This window comes from Prionailurus viverrinus, chromosome B4 (genome assembly GCF_022837055.1).
Source record: "Prionailurus viverrinus isolate Anna chromosome B4, UM_Priviv_1.0, whole genome shotgun sequence".
Taxonomy (NCBI): Eukaryota; Metazoa; Chordata; class Mammalia; order Carnivora; family Felidae; genus Prionailurus; species Prionailurus viverrinus.
Window position 1 is genome coordinate 132,128,864 of NC_062567.1, and position 17,792 is coordinate 132,146,655.

At 56.8% G+C, this 17,792-nt stretch overlaps 2 protein-coding genes across 4 annotated transcripts in view; one reads left to right on the plus strand and one right to left on the minus strand.

Moving 5' to 3' along the window:
- Window positions 1-3,113, plus strand: part of ACO2 (aconitase 2) — a 56,796-nt gene extending 53,683 nt beyond the window's left edge. For both annotated transcript variants that reach the window (XM_047864833.1, XM_047864834.1), the window contains exons 15-18: window positions 886-1,077; window positions 1,510-1,642; window positions 2,120-2,241; window positions 2,665-3,113. In XM_047864833.1, the coding sequence (XP_047720789.1) occupies window positions 886-1,077; window positions 1,510-1,642; window positions 2,120-2,241; window positions 2,665-2,802 (585 nt within the window). In that variant the 3' untranslated portion in view covers window positions 2,803-3,113. The remainder of the gene's footprint in view (window positions 1-885; window positions 1,078-1,509; window positions 1,643-2,119; window positions 2,242-2,664) is intronic.
- On the minus strand, window positions 3,065-16,932 carry POLR3H (RNA polymerase III subunit H). Of its 2 annotated transcripts, none has more exons than XM_047864837.1 (7): window positions 16,813-16,932; window positions 16,365-16,494; window positions 13,651-13,747; window positions 7,696-7,782; window positions 7,200-7,263; window positions 5,505-5,706; window positions 3,065-4,534 (listed from the first exon to the last, which is right to left on the minus strand). In XM_047864837.1, the coding sequence occupies exons 2-7, from the start codon at window positions 16,473-16,475 to the stop codon at window positions 4,481-4,483; spliced, it is 615 nt and encodes a 204-aa protein (XP_047720793.1). In that variant the 5' UTR covers window positions 16,476-16,494; window positions 16,813-16,932; the 3' UTR covers window positions 3,065-4,480. The 2 variants fall into 2 exon arrangements, with proteins under 2 accessions (XP_047720793.1, XP_047720792.1); XM_047864836.1 differs by having other exon boundaries at window positions 16,365-16,659; window positions 16,813-16,828.
- Between the last annotated feature and the right edge of the window lie 860 nt (window positions 16,933-17,792).

The window sequence follows — 17,792 nt, forward strand, 5'->3', positions numbered from 1 at the left end:
CTCCCCTTGGCAGCAGGAAGGGCTGTGAAACCACGTGTTCTCCCTGGGCCCCAGGGAGGAAGGTCAGGACTAGGGTGGGGGCAGGGAGAGAGAGAGGTGTGGCTGCGGAGAGAGGAGCCGGGGCATCCACAGTTCCGTGTCTCCTTCTCCACTGCCCCGTGCCAGGCCGAGCTGGATCTGGCCAGCTGTGTCCAGGGCTCGCAGCCATCGGCTGCAGCTGGTGAGGGCCACCTGTGGCAGCCACGGGCAGTGGATGCAGCAAGAAGGGCACATGTGAACTTGCACAGCAGGTCTCCACGCCTCTAGCTTGACCTGGTAGGCTCCAAAAGCCATCGACTCCTCAGTTCCCACACTTGGGCATCAGTTGGTATGGCCTGTGTTTGGGAGCTGGGCAGACACAAGGCTTCATGGTGTGGCTAGAGGCCTTAGGCCCGTGTCAGACATGAATTCATCCTGTTTACTAAGAGTCGCCAGGCAGTGACACAGCCAGTATTAAGCCCACATGATAGATAAAACTGGTCACCAGCCAGGAGCAGGACACATCCTCGGGCTCCTCTGTGTCCAGCATGAGGTCAGTAGTTTTTTCCAGCCTGGGCATCTGAAGGGTGAGTGAGCAGAGACATTCCTGTCCTGCCTGTCCAGCCTCTGTCCCTGTGAGCGCCCTGTCCTGGACAAGCCCCTGAGCAGCACAGGGCCTTCGAGGGGTGGGTGACGGTCTTGCCTGAGCCCCATGGACAAAGTGTGGCAGCACCAGGGCTGCAGACCCGCTGTTCTTGTCTCCCTTCCCGGGTCCAGCCACCGGCCTCTAGGAGGGCTTCTCCCTTCATCCACCTCTCACGCATGCACCATGCCCTGACCTTAGTCCTCTCTTGTCCCCCACCCAAGGTCAAAGGGAAGTGTACCACTGACCACATCTCCGCTGCCGGCCCCTGGCTCAAGTTCCGTGGGCACCTGGACAACATCTCCAATAATCTGCTCATTGGTGCCATCAACGTTGAAAATGGCAAGGCCAACTCCGTGCGCAATGCTGTCACCCAGGAGTTTGGCCCTGTCCCTGACACTGCCCGCTACTACAAGGTGGGTCCCAGTCCGTAGGGGCAGGGGTGGGGGTGCAGGGAAGGGGGGTGCTCTCCAGGACTCCACACCAATAGCTCTGCAGTTGAAGGACGCCCTGGTGCCATGGGGCGGTCCTGTGTCATTCTCACCATATACGCCTGCTCTGGGCCATACCGTGGCCTTCCCCCAAAAGCCCGCCTCTATGCTGGGCACTGATGGGTAGGTCGCGCCACCTCCCCAGGCCCCTTGCAGATAGCCAGGGCCTGTGTCTGGTCACCTCTGTCCCCTCAGGGCCTGGTCTGGGCCTAATTCACCTCTGATTTCACCAGCCCTTCCTTGGGGAACAGGTAAGGAGGGGCCTCTCTAGCCTCTTGGCCTCTGAGCTTCCGGAAGCCCAGGGGCAGCAGCAAGGGACCACTGTCTTCCTCTCCCTCATACCCTCCTCACTGACAGAAACATGGTATCCGGTGGGTGGTGATCGGAGACGAGAACTATGGGGAGGGCTCGAGCCGGGAGCACGCAGCACTGGAGCCTCGCCACCTCGGGGGCCGGGCCATCATCACCAAGAGCTTCGCCAGGATCCATGGTAAGCTGGAGCCTGGGGTCTAGCCACGCCCGCTTCCCCTACTGGCAGCCCAAGGTCACCCAACCTGCTGGTGGCTGAGTCAGGCCTGGAGCCACATGCCAGGTTACTGAGCCGTGTCCCTGGCTCCTGTTTTCCACCATAGTCTCTACCCCTTCTGAGTTGCGTTGAGAGTGATGCCCACAGATTCCCGTCACGGGAAGCCCCAGTCTTGCTTCCAAACTTGCAGACCTAAGCAATTGAAATCCAGGGCACATGGTCAGAGGATTTTTCTGATTGTGAATGTCAGGAAGGCCAAGACACAAACCAGCACACCCGCAGAAGGTTCTCGAAGGACCCCAGATGGCAAGACTAGGGGCCTCTCCCAGAACGGTCACTGGGCTTAGAAAAGGAAGCTCTCTTGGCTGGTGAGGTTCCCTGTGCAGAGGAACGGAAGCTGGCTCTGCCATCTGTGGATTGAGTGTGCCGTCTGCCTTCTAGAAACCAACCTGAAGAAGCAGGGCCTGCTGCCCCTCACCTTTGCTGACCCGGCTGACTACAATAAGATTCACCCTGTGGACAAGCTGACCATCCAGGGCCTGAAAGACTTCGCTCCTGGCAAGGTCAGGGAGCCAGGGAAGGAGGGTGGGCTGGGGACAGCCACTTTGCTTCCCCTCCTTCTATGCCCACTTCTGACCCCCCTTTTTCCTCCATGAGCCTTTGTTCCAGCTGGTAGGGCCCTTAAATTCTCCAAGCACCCCCTCCCCCCCCCCAGAAAGGAAGTGTCTCCTCAGAGACGAGGGTGGAGCCAGCTCAGGCCTCACTCATTAGCTCAGGTTTGGCAGTCAGAGGCCAACAGCCTGTGCCTGGTGGGGCTCGCTAGGCCCCGCGAGTTCTAACATTGGGTCTGACCACGGCCACCCCAGCTCAGACCTGGCCTAGACCTCGGTTTGCCTGCCGGTCCACTCTGGGGGCACCCTACCTTTCTGACCCTCCGGCAGAATCGAGGGTCATGTTCCTAAGAGCCACTCCCCCTCCTCTTACAGCCCCTGAAATGCATCATCAAGCACCCCAACGGGACTCAGGAGACCATCCTCCTGAACCACACCTTCAACGAGACCCAGATCGAGTGGTTCCGCGCCGGCAGTGCCCTGAACAGGATGAAGGAGCTGCAGCAGCAGTAAGGTCCAGCCATGCCACCTGTCTGCCTACTCCTTGGACCCCGCTCCGGGGTCCCCGGTGCAGTCAGTGCGTCATCAGAACTGGATCTGCCCCCTTCCGGCCTTGGCTTCCTGCTCCAAGATGGTGTGGCCAGGCCTCCTGCCCTCCCTTCCCTCAGCCGGCCGAGGGAAACACAGGTGGGTGGGTGAGCGGGGGGAGGGCTCTTAAAAGAATGTTCCAGCCCCCTGCCTTCCCATTTTTAGTCTGATTCAGATCTTGAACAGCTCCATGCAACTGTATTTATTTTTGATGACAAGACTCCCATCTAAAGTTATTTCTCCCGCCTCATCATTTCACTGGTGGCTGAAAGATTTTAAAGAAACTTTCGCTCTCGTGAGGAAAATAAGAATACAGACTCAGTGTTCCGGTGTGTGAGTGGTGGTGTCCGGATCGTCCCCAACTCCAGGGCTCGGGCTGGGTCCTCGTGGCCAGTTGGCAGAGGCTCCCGCTAGCCACGCCATGGCACACCTGCCACTGCGGTGGAGGACACACGGGGCGGGAACTCGCGCTGCTTCTCAGCCCCGCCTCCCTGCCCTAACCCACTTCCGCCAACAGCGCGGCCTCCCCCACCTCCCCGTGTGCCAGGAGCCTCCGCTTCCCTTGGGTGTAGAGTCAGCCCTGCAAACACCCCGAGGCAGGGCACAGCCTCGCTTCTTAGAGGCCACCTCGTCCGAGGTCACACAGCTGGTCCACTACGTGCTCTGTCCCCTCCCTGCCCCTCAGCCCCAGGTGGCGGCGGGCACCGTTCCGCGGCTGCTGCTGTCCCTGGGGTGACGTCCACGGGCAGTACCTCCGCCTCCATGCTCGGTGCCTGTGTGAGCTGAAAGACCAGAGCAGGAGGCAGGCCCCGCGGAGGTCCCTTCCTCAGCACAAGACTTGCCCGACACAACAAGCGTGCGGTTTGTGCACGAGGGAGTGACAGGGCAGAGGGGACCTGCCAAAGCCATTTGGCTGAGTAAACGGTGTGGTGTCCGCCCTCGTGCAGGATCTGGCATCACCAGCTGACACACAGGGTGTTCCTGGCGCGGCCAGGGTCTGGAAGTGACAGCTGTACCTCTGGTGGGAGGGACGACATGGATGGTCACCATCCCTGACCTTGGGCCAGCTAAGCCCAGGCCCCCATCTTCCAAATGCTGGTGGGAAAGAAGATGGTCGTCCCTGAAAGGTCAAGACTCCGACCAACAGCTGGCAGCTGCCCCAGGCCAGCCTCTCTTGGTGACCTTAGGAGCCACCGGGCTAGGCCGGGCCCAGAGCCCATGAGGCCAATGATCTCTCACCACCACGTCCTGCCATCAGGGGGTGTTCTTCTCCAGCAGCCATCCGGGGAGAGGAAGGACATGCTGTCCCAGCTGTGGCAACGCAGTGACCTTAGATCACGGAGACAAGGGCGGCTCCTCCCTGACTGATGCTGCCCTTATTTATTAAATGTCTTTGCTGTCACCAAGAGTCAGAAGTCCACAGGAACAGTGACTTCAGGGTAGCTCCAGAAACAGGGCCAGGATAGCGAGGGAGGGGACAGTCCGGTGGGGCACACACTCTGCTCCTTGGCACCTGCAGAAGCTGCTGTTGTCTCCATGGCCAGCAGCACCTCCTTCCCCGGACAGCGGGGTGGGGGTGGGGGTCTGTTGTCCAGCCCCAGGGCTAGCTGCTGGTCCACCAGGAGAGGAGGCCCAGGCCTGGCTCGCTAATGGATCCCTGCCAGGGGTAGACAGAGAACAGGCACATATCCACCTCAAGGGCTTGAACAAACACAGGAGGCAAAGGGGCCCTTCCTTCCGGGCGCCTGGCACCGGCAGAGGGAACGGTGGTGACACATGCACACACCAGCCGGGGGATGGGGAAACCCAGGAGCCACACCAGCGCCCCCAGCTGCCGTATAGGAACACAGCCCATGCGTGCCCTTCCTGGCCCAGGGCCTCGGCTCAGGTACCCTTCCTCGCGCCAGGCCTGCCCAAACACGGGCACCGGCAGGCCAGTCCCGGACACGCGCTGAGTCCTGCCAGAAAGTCCCAGCCTCCAAATACACGCAGAGGGGATGGCCTTGACAGAGAACGGCTACCCCCGAGCGAACAACCTGCAGCATACGTTAGACCAGAAAAGCCCCCTAGCAGGCCCCCAAAACGTGTCCCGCTTTGTCCTGCATCACAGTCTCACCCCATGAGGGAAGACGACAACCCAAGTCAGATCTGGCTGGTCGCAGCTCCCCTGCCACCTCACGTCCATACAGGGTCTGGTACAGGCACAGCCCTGACTGAGGGTCACCCGTCCCTGACGCCCCACCTTTGGTTCACTCCCAAACCCCTGCCCTGGTCTCTCTCCCTTGGCCTCGTCTTGCTGGACAGCCTTGTCACCCAACTTGGGCCCTGTCCCTCCTGCGGTCAGGAGCCTGACCCCGCCCCCCCCGCCCCCCCCCCCCCCCCCCGCACCTTCCCCGACAGCCGAGGCAGCTTCGTTACGCCCTGGCCTGTGACCTGCGAAACAGGCTCCCCAGGGAGAAGCGACTGCCTAAGAACCAAACGGACCCGCACCCTGATCTGCGGGGAGAGGGGTTCGAGGCGGTGAACCCGGGGTGAACGCCCTCAGAAGCGGCTCCCCCACCACCCCACCGCCTGGGTTGTCCCCACACCATCCCCACGGTTCTGGCAGCGGCGTCAGGACATCTCACCACAAGCGTGTACGGAGCCTCCTTCTTTGGCAGCTCCTCACTGGAAGAGGTGGCCTCTGCCGAGCTGGGCCCCGTGGGGGACGTGTCCACAAAGCTCTCGTCCACCACCCGGAAGCGGATCTCCTCGCCGGTGTCCATGTACAAGTCGTGCGCTCCTTCCTCCGTCTCGTACTCCCACACCCACACCTGCTCTGCCTCGTCGCTGGGCGGGGTGCAGGGTCAAGGCAACAACCAGGCATGGGGGAGCCTGAGGGTGGGGGTGGGGGTTCCTCCCACAATACCCGCCCCCAGGAAGATCCAATCCCAGAAGGAGATCACCGTGGCTGGGAGGTCCAGGCAAAGCAAGCCCACACCATGTGCAGAAGGCAAGGTTGGGCCCGCCCTGGGCCCCACGGTGAAGAGCAGGAACGCTGGGGTACCAGGGCCCTGGCTGGGAACATACATCCTCAGGGCAGGAAGGAGGCTCAAGGGCAGAGCGGGTCCCCCGTCTCTTGAGGCAGGAAGGACGAGGGCCTCTTGCTGCCTGGGGTCCTCTCCCTGCCTGGGTGTCCTCCTCTCGGTCCAACTGCCAAGTTCAGATCTCGGCTCCGCCAGCTGTGACCGGGGCCAGGCCCAAGCTCTGTGCCTCAGGTCCCCATCTGTAAAACAGGAATTGTAGCAAGGCCTGCCCTCACAGGGCCGTGGTGGAGGTAATAAAGTGCTTTCCCCAGGACCTGCACACTTGGTCCTGGAGTGCTGGCTGAAGCTGTCCTATGCCCTCTGTGCAGTGCGACTCCACACCCCTTCCCAACCATGCCCTGCGACCATGACCCACACACAGCACAAGGACTTCCCCAGTTTTCAGGAGGACAGACATGGCAGATGGAAGGTCACGTGCCTGAGGGCCCGTGGCCGGCAAGAGGCCCAGCCGGGCAGGGCCAGGTTTTCTGACAAGCTCTGGAGTCACACACGGACCCTGCCCCTGGCCCGCAGAGGCCCAGGCAGAGCGGATCTGATGAACCATCCGGTGAGGGCAGCACCCCCGAACTCCCTACAAAGCCCACCCCCTCCCTCAGTGCATACCGAGGGGCCACAGCGCCCTCTAGTGGCGATGCTGCAAAGGGTCCTGCCTTAACCCCTCTGTGTCAGGTCCCCCCACTAGGCACTGTGGACAGAGTCCTGACAAGACGGGGTCCCTTCGGGTGAGCAGTCTCGACGAGAACCCGCAGAAACACCACTCAGCGCAGCAGGGGAAGGGCTGGGGCAGGGCGCTGGGGGAACCCAGCGGAGGGAAACAACCCGTCGCAGGCCCAGGCAGTCGAGCCCTCAAATGTCAGCCAGTGGTAATGTCTGCATACCAGGGGAGGTGAGCCAAGCAGGGCAAACCTTCCCAGGGAGGGAAGCTTTGATATGATCCCGGAGACGACACCCGAAGCAAAGTGAACCGGAAGTGAATAGCATGCCACCTACAGAGCACAACCTACCCAACCAGGCCCGACGGCCCAGACAGAAGCACAGGCTTGTGGACACCATGAGCACGGGAAGCACAAGCAGGCCAGCGCTTCCAGAGCACGTGTGCAGGCTGGGGGGGGGGGGGGGGGGGGGCAGGGAGGTCAGCAGTATCAGATCACAGGAGCCAGGGCCACCCCAAGGAGCGGGACTGTCCTCTGGAAACACCTGAGCGCCCTGTGACCCGCTTTAACCTTGGGAGGATACAACTTGGCTGGCTGCTGCAGCGACTCTGGGGGGATGAGAATGTCATCGAAGAACCCTAGAGAGACTGGAAGAAATGAAGAAAGTGACAGCATGGGACAGAGGCAGTTGTTGGCATGGAAATCTGAGTGCCTCCCCCACCTCAAAGCCCCACACCTCTGCTGATGCCACTTACACGGCCTGAGCAGCCACCAAAACCCATGGCGGACACCACACACAATGGGGACCAGGAGGCGCCTGGGACCCCAAGTCCCCTCCACCAGCTCCAGTGCCCAACCCGCGGTGCTGAGTTAGGGCCTCACAGGGAAGGCCCACAGCTGGCCAAGGTCTTCGTGGTTACATGAGCACGACGGGGCTGTGTGTTCCCCTCACCCGTGAGCTTTCCTGACCCCTCCCCTGACTGTGTGGCTCAGACAGAAGCTGAAGGGAGGCCTGCTGGCCTGGCCACTTGCCCCAGTGCGCTCCCAGGCCTCGTGTGACGAGTCGGGGCCACCATTACCGTGAACTCCCTCCGGGCTGCAGCCTTTGATCTTGCCGATCAGAATCTCATCCAGGAATGGATGGAACACCACATAGCGAAAATGGACTGGAAATGAAAAAAGGATAAGGATGTCGGTGACGAGCAAGCATGTGAGGGATGGCCGCTCTGGGGCGGCCCAGGCTTTCCAGCGTTGACCCCATTGGCCAGCCTGCTGACCTGGAGGCCCTCTGGCCACCCAGGAGTCTGCTGGCCAGTCCACACCCAGTGCCCCTGGACCCAGACCCAGCCCCCTGCAAGGCCACAGTGTGGCCCCCATAACAGGCCAACAGCGGCAGCCCTGGAAGTGAGGGCTGGCCCCCAAACCCATTAGACAAACCCGGATTCTGGGCCACGGGTAACTCCAGAATCAATCCCACCCTTCCTCTAGACTCTCTCCCTTAAATTCTAAAAAGGGCAGAAGTAATTGGCAAAGGAAGCCAGGTTTGGAAACAAGTTCCCCATCTCCCTCTGATTGGAAAGTTTGCCCCAGGCATAGCTCTGACCTGGAACATGATGTTAAAAATGCCCTGAAACTGAGGGGGAGTGGGGGGAGGCAGAGGCAATAACCCAACAGAAATGCCCTCTGTGGGTTCTCAGGCCCTGCCCTAGTCACTGGTCCCCACTCACCAGACCCCCAGGAAAACATCAGGTAGGGTCTGTGCCCACTATTACCTCATCACTCCTGCCCCTCAAAGCCTCAAACGGGGTGACCACCACTGGCCTAAACACACCGCCGAGCTAGAGAATAACCACGAGGCTACTTCCTGCTGGTCATGCCCGGCACAGCGCATCCATATCAGCGTCATGCTTCCCCACTGTCAGGATGGAGAAGCAGCTCAGAGGGGCTGGGTAACATACTCATAGCCACACAGCCGTTCTGCCCTGTTGTGCCACAGAAGACTCCAAGTCCTCCTGGACCACCAGGCAGGGCCACAGGGTGGAATCTGCCTTCCTCGGACAGATTTCATCCCCAGACACACGCTTCTGCCACTAGCACCCTCAGCTGCCCGGTCTCCAACACTGCACTGAGGACAGCAGGGCCTACTGGGCCCCCAGCTCGCTGCCAGGCTGCTCCTCTGTGGCCCCACCAGGCAGGAAGCATGGGAAAAGAAGAGGGGGCAGCTGGTATCCCCTCCCTTCCTTGTGATGAGAGCCTCCTGCTGACCTTGCGGAGAGCAGCTGAGGGCAGCCAAGGGTCACCTAGCCACAGGATGGAAAAACCCTGTCCCCCATCTGACCCAACATTCAGTTCAGTTTAACAAATCCCCACAGAGCCTCTACCGAGTCTGTGCCAGGGCCTGTTTGGGCACTGGGCTTATGGGAGCAGAATTGCATGTGGTCTTGTGCCCAGGGCGCTCCAGTCTGGAACAACTACACCCAAAAGCATATGGTGGCCAACCCAAGTGTCCATCAGCAGATGAATGGATACACAAAATGTAGCCTATCCATATAATGGAATACTTCTCAGTATTAAAAAGCAATGGAGTATTGATACCTGCCATAACATGGACGAACCCTGAGGACATTACGCTACGTGAAATGCGCCAGTCACAAAAGACCACATACTGTGTAATTCCATTTACGTAAAATGTCCAGAATAGGCAAATCCAGAGACAGTACATCAGCGGCTGCCAGGGGCTGGGGGAAGGGGGAGAATGAGGAGTGACTGCTGATGGGTACGGGTTTCTTTTTGAGGGGATGAAAATGTTCTGGAATTGGACAGTGGTGATGGTTGCACGGTCTGTGAATATCCTAAGCTTTCAAAGGGTGAATTTTACGATATGTGAATTAGATCTCAATTAAAAAGGAGGCCACAGACCAGCCAGAGGGACAGTGCTCTTTCGAGCTGCCTCCCAAGGGCCCCACCTGAAGTTCCAGGGGTGTTCAGTGGGCAGGCGGGAGGCCTGGAAAGTCAGAAAGAGTGGGTCTGCGGGATCATTGAGAGGAAGACCTGTTGTCAGGTGCAGATTTGGGCAAAGTCTGTCCCAGGAGAAGCGGGGCTCCCTCGGGGTGCACGTGAGTTTCTGCAAAGGGCAGACACTGTGTGACTCCACTTATATGGGTACCTGGAATACTCAAATTCATAGAGACAAAGAACAGTGGTGGTTTCCGGGACCTGGAGGAGCGGGGAATGGGGAGTGAATCCTTAATAGGGACAGAGTTTCAGTCTGGGAAGATGAAGAAGTTTGGTGATGGTCGCACAACAATGTGAATGTATTCAGTGCCACTGAACCGTGCACTAAAAATAGTTCAAATGGTCAATATTATGTTATATGTATGTTATCACGACTTTAAAAAAAAGAAAAAGAAAAAAGAAATGGTGGCATGAAGTTAGGCTGCTCTGGAGCTCCCAGCGGGGCAGGGTGGTGGGGCAGGTCGAGAGAGGCTTCCCCAGGGAGGCCGGGTCCAGTCGGCTTGCGGGACACAGAGAACATGGGACTGGGGCCAGGTAAACGTACCCTAAGTGACAAGAGATGAGGCTAGACAACTGGGGCCAGTGTCACAAATCCCAAAGGCTGACATCTTGTACACACTTACTGTCGAGAGGGAAAGCAATCTGGCCTGGGGAGGAGGAGGAGGGAGATGAGGAGGGAGATGAGGAGGAGGAGGAGGGGGAAGAGGAGGGGGGAGGAAGAAGCAGAAGGCAGTGAGCAAAATAAGAGTCCTCCAGAGGCTCCAGGGTGGCTCAGCCGGTTATGCGTCCAACTCTTGATTTCAGCTCAGGTCATGATCTCATGGTCTGTGGGTTCCATCCCTGAGTCCGGCTCTGCACGGACATCGAGGAGCCCGCCTGGGATCCTCTCCCTCTTTCTCTCTCAGGATTAAGAAAAAAAAAAAAAAAAAAAGAGTCCTCAAAGCAAAGGCTGAGGCCTCCTTCGGCACACCTGGCCACAGCCCAGGGGGAGGTAGTGGGGGGGGGGGGGGGCGGCGCAGCAGAAATGGGGCAAGTCGAGAATCAGCCTTAAAGCAAGGCAACCAATCCCCACCATAAAATGCCACCCTGCATGATGCCTGGTGGACCACAAGAAGCTTTATAGCTGTGAGTGTTAACCCATTTACATATGAGGAAGCCCAGGCCAAGAGAGGTGGAGAGATACGTGCCCAAGGTATGCAGGGGAGAGAGGGGTCAGAGCCAGAATTCAAATCCAGGTCCATGTGACATGCCTAGCCCAGTGCCCTAATCCTCACACCTCATTCCCAAAGAACCAGGGGGTCCAGGGTGAATTGGGGGTGGGGGATAATGAAAACCCAAAGTGGAAATCTTACACTAAGTGGCAGAAACAACAAAATGAAAGAACAGAATTTCCTCAATTTTAACTTTTTTTCTCCCAGTTTTCCTTCAAGTTCTGGTGGCTCTTACCACCTGGACCACCAGCTAAAGGCAGAAACTGGGCTCAGCTTAAGGGCATCCTTCTTTGTAAACAGAGGCCCCTGGTTTTGTTTTATATCACCGTCTTATTTTTCTGCTAAATGCTTCTAGTCGGTACAAACGCAGCCCGTTTCTTAGGGCTGCCCACAGAGCAGTTAACATCTCTGTGAACTAATGAAGTCTCTGGATCCCAGACAGCATCAGGCAGCCTCATGGCACGTTCTAGAATGCTCGACACCTCTGTGCCCAGAGGCTGACCAGGGTGGGCTAGGGCAGGGCTCCTCACACAGGGCCTGGTGGGAGAATCACCTGGCTACTTGCTAAAACAGCCTGCAGGCTCTCCCCCAGAGACTGTGATTCAGCAGGTCTGAGCTGCACGCAGACACTGATTAGCCCCGAACCACCTCAGTGGCCCCCTTGCCCTCTGCTTCTGATTTGGTGGGGTCCAGGGAGGAGAGTGAAGAATGCCCCACTCCCTCTCCGAGAGCTATAGCCAAGGTGACCCTCCCGTACACCTCCAGGTCTGGTAACCAACCCTCCCTTCCTAGGGTGCGTGCCCCTTTGCCACGTGACTCTGGCTCCTCCCAGCAAGAGGTGGCGGCTATTTTTCCATCCCCTGACGCCAGCCTCGGCCATGTGACCTGCTCTGGCCAATGGGATAGAAGCAGACACTGAAAAGTGGCTGGTGCCTGGGGGCTCCAGCTGCCCTATGGTGCCCAGTGTCCCCTAAGCAAAAATGAGACCACAGGCAGCAGAGATGAGCCATCGCTCCCCACCAACTAGCCTGCCAGCCGCCAGTCACATGAGGCTGCCCTACACCCTACTGGCCAAGCCAGTCCAGAAGAACCAAGGTCCTGTCCTACGATCTTTGCACATATGAAGTCAGTAGAATCATCACATCAGTACTGTAATATAAAATCTACTGTTAACTGCATTCTATTGGCAAGGAAGCAGAGGCACAGAGGTTATATATTCTGCACAGGATACATAGCAAATAAGCGGCAGAGACGGAATTCAAATGCAGAGGCCACGCTTAACCATTATGTCCACAGTGCCCGTCAAAAGTCCCCCACCCTCAACCAGCCTCCTCCCCAGGAAACAGATGCACTCCCCTCTGCTCTCCACACTTTTTTTTTTAATTTTTTTTTAATGTTTTTATTTATTTTTGAGACAGAGAGACAGAGCATGAGCAGGGGAGGGGCAGAGAGAGAGGGAGACACAGAATCTGAAGCAGGCTCCAGGCTCTGAGCTGTCAGCACACAGCCTGATGCGGCGCTCGAACTCATTGACTGCGAGATCATGACCTGAGCTGAAGTCGGATGCTTAACTGACTGAGCCACCCAGGCATCCCTCCACACTTTTTTTTTAAAAAAACTCTTAAAATTTTATTTATTTATTTTTGCTTTATTTTTTTTTAATGTTTATTTTTGAAAGACTGAGCAGGAGTGGGGGAGGGGCCCAGAGAGAGGGAGACACAGAATCCGAAGCAGGCTCCAGGCTCCGAGCTGTCAGCACAGAGCCCGATGAGGGGCTCAAACTCACAAACTGTGAGACCATGACCTCAACCAAAGTCAGACGCTTAACCAACTGAGCCACACAGGCGGCCCTATTTATTTACTTTTGAGAGAGAGAGAGAGTGAGAGTGAGCAAGGGGCAGGGAGAGAGGGAAAGGGAGGGAATCCCACAAAGTGCAGAGAGAGAGGGAGAGAGAGGAAGAGAGAGAGAAGGAGAGAGAGTGTGGAGCCCTGAGCGGGGCTCTAGCTCACCCGATGTGGGGCTTGAACTCACAGACTGTGAGATCATGACCTGAGTCGAGGTCGGATGTTTAACTGATTAAGCCACCCAGGTGCCTCTGAAGAGTTTTTTTTTTTTTTTAATTATTTTTTTTTAACGTTTATTTATTTTTGAGACAGAGAGAGACAGAGTGTGAACAGGGGAGGGGCAGAGAGAGAGGGAGACACAGAATCTGAAACAGGCTCCAGGCTCTGAGCTGTCAGCACAGAGCCTGACACGGGGCTCGGACTCACAGACCGTGAGATCATGACCTGAGCTGAAGTCAGACGCTTAACCGATCGAGCCACCCAGGCACCCCTGAAGAGTTTATTTTTAAGTCATCTTTAAGCCCAACATGGGTCTCGAACTCACAACCCCGAGATCAAGAATTGCACAGTCTACTGACTGAGCCAGTCAGGCACCTCTGCTCTCCACACTTTTAACCCAGCGATGACTACTCCAAGTGTCCTCATCTCTGTCTGGCCACCCTCCACCAGACTGAGCAGCTAGAGGGCCAGGCAGAGCAGAGCTCAGTAATAAACAAGACCAACGGGGGCACAGACACACAGCCACAATCTCAGAGCCAGAGAGGCCTCAAGAATTGCCCTGTGCACCGTTTCTTATAGATGAGGAAACCAAGGCCCAGACAGGGGAGGATTCTGCCCACTGTCACCCAGTCAATTCCTGGCAGTCAGGACTAGGCCTCAGGTCTCCCAATCCCTAGACCAGGACTCCCACAGCCAAACCCCAAACCCCAAGAAACCCAACACCAAGGAGGAAAGGGCACCCACCTTTGGTGTGTGACGCGCCGTCTCCTGGGAACACGTAGGCATCCTCCAGCTTAGTGATGTCAAACAGGCAGATGCAGAGCCCCACGTTGTACACGACCTGTGTGCATCCGCATACACACACACACACACACAGTGACCCAGAGGCCCAGCTCCCCAGCATTCTCTCCTGAGACCCTCCCCACCCAGGGCAGGTAGGATTATCCCCATTTTATAGCTAGCAAGGAGTCGAGGCACGGTGTGAGGTAACCATGGGTAAGGAGCCTCAGAAGAATGTGGAGCTCTGGAAAGAGCAGGGCCTTTGGTGACAAGGCAGATCAAGGTCACAGTGACAGTTCCACCACCCACTGTGTGACCTCCAAGGTCACTTCTCCGAGCCTCAGTTTCCCCCATCTGCAAAAATGAACCTACCAGGCTGCAGGCTCGTTAAATAAAGAGACATATGGATGTGAAGCCCCTATGCCAGTGCCTGGCTCACATGCTGGAAATAATAACAGTCAACCCACAGATCACTATTATTGCCAGTGAGGAACACTGGGAGGGGACCCTGGTCAAAACTACACTTCCCAAAGTCTCCAGGTCTATACTAGAGCTCAGAGTGAGTGTCAGAGTCCTGGTTAATCCCCATTCTGCTCACAAAGTATCAGACATACACCAGTGGCCACAGGGACTGAGGCACGGCCAAGGCCCTGAGACTGGGCAGAGAGCATCCCATGCCCCCATCCCCACCCCATGGTGCTTCAAACCACTGAACCCCTTTGATGTCAGCTTATCTGCCACCAGCGTCATCACCTCCCAGTTAGAGACCCTGAAGGATTGTTCAAGGATTACCAAGAAGCTCAGAGGGCTCAGAGTCCTGGCCAGACCTCACCACAATGAGGCATAGAGTCTGGCTGGCTTTGGCAGCACAAGATCTGTGCCCTTGGCTGGACCATGGACCTCTTTGTGCAGCCTCCGCTAAAATGACTCAAATACAGGGGCGCCTGGGTGGCGCAGTCGGTTAAGCGGCCGACTTGGGCTCAGGTCATGATCTCGCAGTCTGTGAGTTCGAGCCCCGCGTCGGGCTCTGTGCTGACAGCTCAGAGCCTGGAGCCTATTTCAGATTCTGTGTCTCCCTCTCTCTGACCCTCCCCTGTTCATGCTCTGTCTCTCCCTGTCTCAAAAATAAATAAAACGTTTAAAAAAAAAATTTAACAAATGACTCAAATACAGAAGACTTGTCTCAACAGGTCACTGAAGGACTTGTATCCCAAAGGGACTACATTCCCTTCTTGGGCTTTTCGCCCCTCTTCTCTCCATGATGCTCACACTTGGTCCCTCCACAGACCCCCTTGCCTTCGACCTCGCAAAGTAACCACAAGCCATCCACTAAGAACATCATGAGTTCTCTCCACGAACAGCTCCCCAGATCTGTCCACCTCCCTTCTATGACCTCGGCCTCTATCGAAGGGACTGGCCTCCTGTCTAAAGCCAGCCAACCCTCCTCTTGCTGACTCCTTCTCAGCCTATCACCTCCTGCTGTTCTAGGGATGAAGACCAGTATCACCATGATGTCCCTCAGGCTCCGTGTGCCTTGGCTCCTGCCACCTTCCCAGTCTGCCCTCTCCTCTCTCTCCCCCTCTGCCTAGGCCACACCAGGCTCCTCCATGTCATGATGGGTGAAATAGTCCCTCCTGCCACAGGGTCTTTGCACATACCGTTTCCTTTGCCTGCCCAGCTCTTCTCTCTGCCCAGCCCTCTCCCACCCTCAAAAATAAATCCCCTAGTTAGTTCCTCTTCTCAGCATCAGATCTCAGCTCAAACTCAAGTACCACATCCCTAACAAAGCCTCTTTTGTCCCTCATCGTAGGCAGAGTTCTCCTTCATTCCACAGGCTCGCGAGTGCCTGTCCTTCACAGCGTCTACCTCAACTTGTCATCACATACTCAACTGTGGGACCCTCTCATTCATATCTGCTTTTCCCACCACACGACACAGCAGAACCTTGTCTGCTTCATTCATACAATCAACAGACAATTACAGAACATCTACTGTGTGCCAGGCTCCGGCAAAATATGTGGGACACTGAGGAAAAAGACAAAAGTCCCTGCCCTCATGCAGAGGGAAAGAAAAACGGTAACCAAGTAAACAAGTAAGAAAATAGTGCTGATAAGTGCTAAGGAGGAAAGAGTGATAATGACACAGAGTAACTGAGGGAGGGTTACTACAGAGAAGGCAGTGGGAAGGCCCTGCACTAGGCACTCGCTAGCACTAAGGCATGCAAGCCTGGCCCATAAAAGGTGCACAAATACTTTTTCGCAGAAATGAACGGCTAAACCTCCCGACAGTGAACTCTAAACCACTGTCCATCTTCACAAAAACAACGCATGGTTACACAGCCACCATGATTTCCATTTTACAAACGGAAACTGAGGCCCGGAGCAGGTAAGTGACCTGCCCAAGACTGCAAAGTAATTTGGCAGTGTAGAGTCCAGCACCTCCCAGTTACAATGACCCTTTTCAATCCCAGTTCCCTTTTTGATCCCCTCTAACATCCCATGTGCAGGTGGATTACCCCCCATCCCATGTACAGGTGTAGAAACCGAGTTCCGACACGTTAAGCTACCTGCCCGAGGCCAAGGTTTGTCATGACCAAGTCGAGGCCTGCAGCGGGCAGGTGGGCAGTGCTGGGCCCTCCCGTGCCAAGGCCCGTCCACGACCCCGTCGTGGCCTTGTACCTTGTTGGCCAACTTTTTGTTCAGCTCTTCGGCAATGGAGTCGTTGAGCTTCCTCTCAAACTGCCACGGGGGGATCCGCACGGTGTCCACCATCTCCACCAGGACGAACATCCCGGCCCGCGCGGGGGTCCTGGGAATGGGAGCGTCAGTCAAGCACCGGGTGTGGGGCGGTGGGCACTCCCGAACCCCCTCGGTCCCGTCCCAGTTGCTGAGACTCTCCGCTCCCGTCAACCCAGGCCGGCACTGGGGCGGCGCGGCAGGGCCCCAAGTAACCGGTGTGGGGCGCGCTCAGCCTCTGCAAAGAGAGGAAACTGAGGCTCAGCGGGAGGGACCCTCGCTCCAGTGGGAGGGGTGCGAGCGCCCGCCACACGACCCTACCAAGCCCACCCCACCCCCCCCACCCCCCCCCCGGCCCGCTCCGCCCGAGCCACGCGCCAACACCACGCACCGCGCTTCCACGCGCCGCCGACTTTGGGCGAGATTCCGAATCCCGTCGCTTCCGGAGAACAGACCAATAAGAAGCTTTCGCCCGCCCCCCGACGTGACGTGGGGTGGGGCGGGGCCTCCCCTTCTGCCAGAGGGAGGAGCAGTCAAGGCTCCGACAGCGTTTGCTGGTTGCTAGGCAACCTCGCTGCGCTTCAGCCTTCTCTCACCTGGCCTGTGTAGTACTCTCTCCTTGCTGGTCTCAGGCCTAGCTCTGAGCCGCCGCTGCAGCCAGAGGGGTCCTCTCAAGAGGCAGCACGATATGCTTAGACCCTTCAGTACCCTGGAGGCAGGAGAATTAACTGGAAAGGGGCAGGCAGGACCTTTCTGGGGTGATAGAAATGTTCCGTATCTTCTAAGGGGTGGGTTACACAGGTGTATACAATTGTCAAAACTCATTGACCTCAACAGTTAAGATCTTTGCATGTAATTGTAGGCAGATTACATCTCAACTGAAAAGTGATAATAGATTGGGGCCAAAAAACAACCTCAGTAGCTTCCCACTGAACTAATTAATAAAGTCCAAAACCTTGAGGCGTCTGGCTGGCTCAGTGGGTGGAGCATTGGGCTCTTGAACTCTAGATCGTGAGTTCAAGCCCCACCTTGGGTATAGAGATTACTTAATAAAATTAAAAAAAAAGAAAAAAGTCCAAAAGCTTTATAGTACCTCACAAGACTCTGCAGAATCTTAACCACCACCCACACCTCCAGCCCCCTTTTGTTCTCTTGGCTGCCAAGGGTGCTATCCTCCTTCACCTTCGTGTGATAGGTAACTTGGGCTAAGACAGTTCAGTAGCTTGGCCAAGATCATGGGCTGTTAAGCGGTTGAAGAGGGCCCATCTAAACCTCCACACTGCCTCTCAAAGTTGGTGGACTGTGGAAATGTACTGTAGCGTGTTTAAACCAAATAAAAATTTGAGAACTTAAAAAAAGCCTTGGGGTAGA